Genomic DNA, 8996 nt, shown 5'->3' on the forward strand with positions numbered 1-8996 from the left:
TTTCAGCGTGTGCACCAACATGATTTCTGGGTTTTTGGGCCAACCAACCTTTCCTCCAATCACATTTAGCACCTGTCTAAAAATACAGACATGGTTGCGATAGTAATCCACCATTATTACAAAATCTATCTGTTGAGTCACACCAAACATAACATGAAATTTTTGGCATAACACCTTAATTTCAGAAACTGGGCTAGATGATAACATTTTGAATGAGCATAAATATATATATGAGAAATATAAAATATAAATTATACTGAAAGTAAATTATTGCAATGGGCATACATGTTTACATGGAACATTTTTATCAAGCCTGGCTTTTTATTCAGCAAAGCCAGATCATAGATTAGAGCTGAATGTGAAACACAAATTTTGGCATATTGGCCAAAAATTAGTATTTTTGCATTTATATTAGTAAATAAATATTAGTATTTATTATTAGAGATGCACCAATATATCGGCAAATAATCGGTATTGGTCGATTGTGCTCTGTATATAGAAAATGTTAAGAAACATCACCAGTTTCATGTTCAATATTAAATAGTCATTATATAAATTAATAACATTCAGAGACTTAAGACATTTTAATTTAATCTTCAGAATCGGTATCGACAGATTTCACTCTGAATAACCGGCTATCGGTATTGCAGGAGAAATTTAGTATCGGTGCATATCTAGTATTTATTAGTAGTATTTTATTAGTAATGAGGGGGAATGTAAATGTGTATTTATGGGAAAGCTACTATTTAAAGCATTCATAAGCCAGATATTGCCTGTTGCAATGGAATTATGGCATTGCAAATATTTGATTTCCATAATTAGTTTGAATGAGTGTCTTATTTACAATTCCATGCATTTTCTTCACAAGGGTTTTTTAACCTGACAACATTTCCACATTTCAAACCAAATTAACTCTCAAAACTAAATACCTGACCTGATTCCACAATGGTGTTTCCCATTTCCGAGTTGGATTCCAGGATTTGGAATGTAATCCAGACCTTTATTTGAGAATGTAAGTCTTAGAACAGCTGAGACCGTAACAGACTGCACTGAGGACTCCAGAGGACAAACATAATATTGAACAATCTGATATGCAATATCTACTAACACTCACACAACGGTGCTCATATATTCACACAACAACACAATTTCCTTACTTAAGAAGAGAGGTCATGCAAGGAAACACACACACTGTGTGCTGACACACAAAGCATTACAGTACGCATGTATACAGACTTCAAACACAAAATCCAGTCCAAATCCCCCCACACTCTCCTACACAAATACACCCACAAAGAAAGGTTTAGAGAGTGCTTGCGGATAGATTTTAGTGAAAGGTTTTGCAAATCCTTAATATGTCTGTTGGGGCTTGGCCAAAACAGCAGTAAATGACAGGGGTCGTACCGCTTTATGAAAACTAGCAAGGTTTATTGTAGTACATCTACACCAGAATTATATCTGGTAACAACAATATATTAAAGCAATAAGCCCCAAGAAGCAGTGGGTTACAGTGCATTTTATAACAGCTAAGGGCGTTGTGAAAAAACCCCGTAGCTGTTATAAAATGCACTTTAACCCACTGCTTCGCAGGGCTTATTGCTTTTATAAAACGGTTATTCCATATGCTTAGCCAGGTTTCATAAAATAAAGTAAATACAATGATATTTAGGCTATTAGGACCAGAACTGACCGTTTTATAATGCCTAAAATTGCACCCTGCCTGTGTTGACCATGTGTTATACCTACTACTGAGAAGTACCATACAGTTTACACAATAAACTGACCCTGCGTTCCAATTCGCCTACTTGTACTAGCCCTAATAGTAGGTAGTTTTTGTGTTGGAATAGTAGGTACTTTTGAGTGCATGGCAAAAGAGATTGCACACACTGGGACATACTAACAGGAAGCGGAAGTGGCCTTTGTTGCCTAGACCAACATTGTGGCCAATAACTGTCACACACATCAAAATACAGCTCTTCTTTCCATTAATGTATTTCTTCATTCATTATTTCGTATGTAATGTTTACTGTATACTTACATTTGTTAATTTAGTGACGTATCAGTTATATAATTTATTAATGCAGTGGAGCGCCACTAAACTCCGCCTACTCACTGTTAGTTGTGGGTAATATCAGCCATTAGAGTGTGCATCATTCTGCACTTCGAATTTCTACCGGAAGTAGTAAACCATCCGGGAATCTTTTTCAACATACTACGATTTGGGACAAACTAATTCTACTTTCGAATAGTATTAGGACGGATAGTATGCTGATTGGAACGCACGGTGAACTTAGTCTGCCTTTAGAAACCTTTTGAATTTGTATCAAGTGAACTAACATTTACACTGGCCAGTGAACTAAAACCAGTTAGCATTGGTAGTGTGTAACTGCATTATGGAAGTAGCACATGCTGTACTGCTGCTGTAATCTAATTCTTTCTGTACAACACGCACACAGAAATAACAGGCCACCAAAATGTACCACAACAAAAACAGAATTATCTTTATTTTGTTTCATAATGTCAAAAACAGGGGAAATCATATAAACCGTTTCACTACCTACATCGCTTACATCATAACAAAGAAGTAAAGGTTGGAATGTCACATTTCCATTTAACACTTTATTTCACATTTGATAGAAATACTCTTAAATAAATAGGGCTCTCTTTAAAGTCTCTGGAGTGACGATTTCAGACACATGGCTAAGGAATGAAGAGGAACCAAGACAATGAAAAATATTTGGATATCCATATGACATTGTCAGCTGTCCCCACAAAATGTCCAAGAGTCTTATATAGTAAGGAATGTGGAGAAGAGCTATGCGAATTCCCTCTTCCACACACTCCAAAAAACCTCTCTTCCCTTGTATCCTGCTCATGCAGGGTCCTGCTTAGTGTTTATTAAGCACCGTAATATTTGTTGCCTAGTTGTGAAGTATCAACTGTCTTATTGATTTATCTTTGTGCTACCAAACTTTATCATAAAACAACAAAATAACTTGTATCCTGCTCATGCAGGGTCCTGCTTAGTGTTTATTAAGCACCGTGATATTTGTTGCCAAGTTGTGAAGTATCAATTTTGTCTTATTGATTTATCTTTGTGCTACCAAACTTTATCATAAAACGACAAAATAACTAACAGTTCCTTGCTACAAACCCACTTCCTATTAAAAGATGTGTGTAAGAGAAACCATCTCTTTTGTCCACATTATTCTCTGTTTTTGCTTTAATAAGTCTTTAATGAAAGCTTATTTAACGCAAACATCATCTTAATTTCCACATTTTTCATAGATGAAGAGAACAAATAAAAATGATCAGATGAGATCGCGCGAAACTCATCTACTGCTGTCCCTCAGTCATTCGGGACGAGCAGAAACAGCAGGCAGAGAGAGGGTCCGCACTCCTGCCCCTGAGTGAGTGAGTTCAAAAACAACCTCTCCTGAGGTACTCTGGGAATTCAGGATTGACCTTTGACCCCCGTTTACGTGACCACTTCTGCTTTGGCTTTGAGGAAGCACAACAGGCAATCTAAGCGCGAACTTTAACCCAGCCGACATGGTCAGGGTGCCCACGATAAGCCTGGCATGGCAATTGCATTGAAAAGGCGGTGCACAAGCATTCAATCGTTGCTGTGCTCTTCAAGCTGTGACAGAATGCTGATGAGATTCTGTAGGCCAAAGATGTAACCACTGTCTCCACCCTCGTGAACAATACCATCCTCTCCGTAATCACGGCATGTTGTGTGCGCGAAATCAATCATTCGCACATCCACCGTTGGCGAAACCAAACCAGGGCCGCTGGAGTGATCGCGGCGCCCTCCATAGGCTCCGTCCTCCTCATCATCATCTTCGTCATCGTCGTCTTCATCTCCCTCCTCTCCTCCACGAGAGGGCCGGGATCTAGCTGGGGCGGGAGGTGGTGCGCTATCGTAGATGATAAGAAGTGAGGAGGAGAAGAAACGATAGCTTTCGCAAGCCTCCAGAACAGCTCTCATCTCTCTCAGTCTTTGAAGCACCGGGGTCAGAAGTTCTCTGCACAGGACACGTCCATCACTGAAGAACTGGCACAGAGCCTCTTTAAATCCAGCCAGACTCAATTTGCGGCCATGATACTTATTCATAAATATCAGCTGCCCTGTAGCATTGTGATAAACCTATAAAGAGAAATGAGATGTTTCAAAATTGGGATTACTATTTATCAGCCCAATGGGTTCAGAACAACAAAATAATATTTTTGGGTAAACTATGTCCTTTAAATTCAAATGTTTTAAATTAAACTGAATGGGTCAAATAAGTAAGGTATTATGTACTGTACAGCCAGCCAAGTTATGTATCGACCTGAAAGGGTTTATTTGCCAATAAATCACCAACTGACTGTACATTATCCCACTTAATAACTTAATGATTGGTTCTAAAATATTTACAATCCAAATATTTATTCAAAATACAAATTTCACAATATAATGCTACAAGTTAACAATCAGAATCAAGACACAATTGGTGTAGACTTAAAAAGGGAGGGGGATACCTGCATGCCACAGAGGCGAACCCCTATAGAAGAGGAAGTGCTTTGTTGGCATTTGCGTATCTGATTGGCTTTCTTCTCCTCAGAGGCATCGTCCCCATGCTGACGTGTTCCCATTTTCAGATCGAGAACGCATGGAACCCGGTACCGCCATGTTAAGTTTTCAAGTAGAATGAATTCTAAGAAAGGTCAGGGGTCAAGGAAGAAATACTACATGGTTGAATATCTATAAATGTGTCTTATAAACAAGTAGAGCAATCATATATACCTAAATATGAAAATTGTGTCATCATTCATTTATCTTTATGCCCTTTTAAAACCTGTACGACTTCATTTTTAGATGGAACACTAAAGTAGATATTTTTAGGCAAATGCCTTCAGATTAGATGCCTGTTGACTTTCAATGTGAGACATATCTTTGTGTTCCTAAAGTCATACAGGTTGGAAACTTGAAGGTGAGTAAATGATGACCGAATTTTCATTTTAGGGTGAACGGTCCCTTTAATGACCACCACACAGTGGTTATGCGTGCATGTCTCAATCAGTACAAAAGGATACTGTGCTGGTTTCTGTGTTTGGAGTTCTCTTTCATTCTCTGTAGATGTTGCTGGTGACACTGTAGACTCCAAGGGTTGTGCTTGATTTGAGGAACCACATTTCCTTTCTCCAGACTGTAGTACAAAACTTCAGCTTCATCATCCCGATTACTGGAAAGATCAACAGAGAGAAATAATTTATATATATAATAATATACTATATATAATATATATATATATATATAAAAAAAGCTCATCGAATCCACTTTTTTGTATGTGTGAAAAAAACAAATCATCACAATAAGGTTGTATATTGTAGAGACTTGCATCATTTCTTACCTTTTGCCCTTCTCCTCTTTGCGGCTCAGCCTGGTTCTCTCGTTCTCTGAGAGTAGGACTGATTGCTTCTTTTTTCCCCACTTAACAAGCTTGTTCTTAGACTCGCCGTCAGCAGAGGGCTCCTTGTTCTCCAAATCGTCTGGATCGCTGTGGAGCGGGTATGCAATCAAACACAGATTCCCTTCCTCGTCTTCTTCAAAGCTCACCGACACCACACCTGAAGAGCGCACGAGAAATAGGAGAGCAACAATGAGTACAGATGACATTGTATTGACATATAAACAACGTAAGATTCAACAAACGATGAATGAAAAATAAACCATGTGAATCTTACCCATTCTGACATAAACACTAACACATGGTACATCAAACACACACAAACAGATAATAGAAATGGAGGGATAAATAAATAAATATGTATATATGGCAAACATTTAGGGATGCATCGATACCGATACCAGTATCGGGTATCGGCCCGATACAAAGCTCGTGTACTCGTACTCGTAATGACACACCGATACCTCACGTGACATACATAGAGCCCTATGATTTCCGCAATGCGTAAAACGCAGACAGAATCGAGGAATCCAGGCATAAAACAGAATTTGCTGTACAACACGGAATGGCACGGAATCTGGCAAATGTATTACTTCCTAACAAGAAATTAGCGCTGAACCGCTAACGAAATATTCAGATACTGTTTAAATATTTATTCTGCTTGTTTTGCGTGAATGTGTGTGAAAGAGTGATGCGGTTGGGTGTACTGAACGCATTGTGCTTGTTAAGCTTTCAGCGCCAGCGTTTCATTGCACGAGGACACGAAGATATAAACAAACACCATTTGCGACGATCCGTCAAAATAAAAGTTCGGTTAATTTAAACCAACGCTCTTTGCGGCGTCCCGTCAAAATAAAAGTCCGGTTGACTTAAACATGTTATACTACACTCACATTTTACCACACCACCCCCCTTAATTTTTTATCATTCGACAACAGAGTATAATGTACTATAGCAAACTGAAGTAATGTGCTAGTAAAATTGTGCTACTTATCATAAAAAACTGAACTTAATTTAAAAATAGTACTTAAATTTAAGTAGACCTAAAAACAAAAGAATAACAAATGTACCAGTAAGATACTGGTTTATTAACATTATTGTACATTATACAGGCATCGGTCATAGGTATCGGCAAGTACCAGAAAAAAAGTATCGGTACTCGTACTCGTTGTTTAAAAAAATGGTATCGGTGCATCCCTACAAACATTCAACACTATCGTGTACATGTATGAGTGTGGAAGAGTGCGAGACATGTATACATGTGTTTTGCATGCCTTCTAGTGCCGAGCAGAAAAAGACACACAAAAAACATAGGAGGCAAGAAAGTACAATTCAATTAACTCCTTTATTGCTGCTCATTGGACATACATTAGATATCATTCACTGATTAGGGGATATGACAACTTCAAACACAGAGATCTGAGCTTTACATAAACTGTGTAATTGAAATCATTTTACAGACAACAACTGTTTAGACAAACTGCTTTTGTAGATTTGTAATACAGATCATAGAACTTAAACATAATATACAGAACATAACAGATTTTTATACACATTCACATGTAGCCCGTGACCAAAGACATTATGGCGTTAAGGATAACCATAGATGGAACTAAACACCACAGAGGGATTATGGGTATTTGGTTGGTAAAGGTAGAAGAAAACAGTATATTGAAAAGCCAACACCTTTAAAAGCACAGTAAACAATCAAACAAAACATTCACAAAATAAACTAATAATAAAACCCGTCTATGGTATTTGAGAATAAGTGTGACTGATTTATGCGGCACTAGGACCCTGCAGTATCTCACCCTCTGCAATTATGGTGGACTGATGACATCAATAGCAGTGATGTCACTTCTCTGCAACATATCTCATACATTTACATTTATTCATTTGGCAGACGCTTTTATCCAAAGCGATTTACAAGTAGGAGGAGCATATAAACATTTTGTCAACACGCTAAACAGTACCGTTAGTTTTCATGCACACATTTCAGCTGAGCAAGAAAACATGTGTGGTTGTTATACTCGTGTGTTATGTATGAAAAACATCGTTCCGTCATGTAAAATGCCCCAACATGTCTTAAAAGACGTGCGTGTTATATGTTTTAAGCATGACAAGTATGAACGATCATGCGAGTGTGCGCACATTCTTTCCTATTGGTCACATCCTTTTCCAGCCTGACAGCTTTTTTAGTCCTACGGCGCTGTCATGAGACATGCCAGTGTGTCTGTGTGCGAGTAAATTTAAATATATCAAAGACAGGGAACAATCCCGTCCAGCGAACATAACTCAGCATGTTTTAGAGTTCAAACATACCTTTTTGAGTAATAATGCATTTGGTAATGTAACAAGCTTCCACGTTGTCTTAATTGTATGGTGATCTTTTGATTTTTAGTAGCATAATTTAACGTCATTTAGTAAACGCAAGCATCATCCAATCAAGTGTTTTTGTTTGTGTGTGTGTGTGTGTGTGTGTGTGTGTGTGTGTGTGTGTGGCCTGTTATCAAGCTGCACTAAAAGAAGTCAGTGTTACTTAACACACATTCGTGTACATTCTTAAAACAACCAAAACATGAATTTCTCATTTAGTACTCGGAAACACAGAAGAGAGGGAGAGAACTTGAGAGCAAGTGAGAACCATGAAAGAAGACCGTGGTCGACGTAGCACATAAACATGCCCAAATGTTTTTTTTTTTTACTAATAATAACATACGAGTCCACTTACCTTTGTACTGAGGCGTGAATTTACGGATCTCGGGTGGCAAGCTTTTGTAAAATTGGTGTTCTCGGGGTATTAGTGGCTTGCAGATGGTCTGTTCCCCAAAGCGCAATACACAAGAGTGACCACCAACTTGATGAACAAATGGTTCCAACATCACACCACCCTTCATTTCTCCTTTACCCGGGTATCTACACCCCTCCATCAGCGCTTCTAAAGCCGGACTCATCCTCCACGCACATCCGTGTACCTCGCGCTGATGTGTCAGTCTGTCTGTTTTTCTTTCACCGCCTGCTCTGCTGTTCCCTGGTGGCAGTTCAGGCACAAAGGCTGAAAAAAGCTAAGGAGAAAAGCGAAAATAAAAAATATAGTTCCGTGTAAAATGAAATAGTAATCCAGACGGATATCTGTTATATTACGTACTGTTTTAAAGCTTTACGATGGTATTTAACACTACGGACAAACTGCGCAAGTGTTACCTCACGAGTCGCTGCCGTAACTGAACGGTTTATTCCAAGCAGGCAGGAAAGATATCACAACAGGTCACATGTTTCCACCCCCTCCTGTAAATCAGCCAATCAGAGCGCGGCAGCTGTTGTCGGCTGGGAAGTGAGAAAGGGAAACTGAGCAAACAAAGGGAAAGAAAAGAGTGTGTGAGATTTAGGTGGGGGTGGGTTGTTGATGTAAAGACAAAAACAAAGAGATATGAGGAGGAAAAGAGAAAGTTCAGCGTTGTTCTCACTTATGTTATGCAGGGATATTGAGTAAGAATGAGTGATTTTAATAAAAAAGCTTGTTCTCCCTAAATCCTGAATAGT

At 38.6% G+C, this 8996-nt stretch overlaps 1 protein-coding gene across 2 annotated transcripts; it reads right to left on the minus strand.

The window, feature by feature from the left end:
- Nucleotides 1–2483: 2483 nt before the first annotated feature.
- ip6k2b (inositol hexakisphosphate kinase 2b) lies at nt 2484–8683 on the minus strand. Of its 2 annotated transcripts, XM_057338850.1 has the most exons (6): nt 8602–8683; nt 8185–8518; nt 5397–5613; nt 5080–5228; nt 4525–4700; nt 2484–4150 (listed from the first exon to the last, which is right to left on the minus strand). In XM_057338850.1, the coding sequence occupies exons 2-6, from the start codon at nt 8405–8407 to the stop codon at nt 3617–3619; spliced, it is 1299 nt and encodes a 432-aa protein (XP_057194833.1). In that variant the 5' UTR covers nt 8408–8518; nt 8602–8683; the 3' UTR covers nt 2484–3616. The 2 variants fall into 2 exon arrangements, with proteins under 2 accessions (XP_057194833.1, XP_057194832.1); XM_057338849.1 differs by having other exon boundaries at nt 8185–8677.
- Nucleotides 8684–8996: the final 313 nt, after the last annotated feature.

The sequence above is a fragment of the Triplophysa rosa genome, linkage group LG7, assembly GCF_024868665.1.
Source record: "Triplophysa rosa linkage group LG7, Trosa_1v2, whole genome shotgun sequence".
Lineage (NCBI taxonomy): Eukaryota > Metazoa > Chordata > Actinopteri > Cypriniformes > Nemacheilidae > Triplophysa > Triplophysa rosa.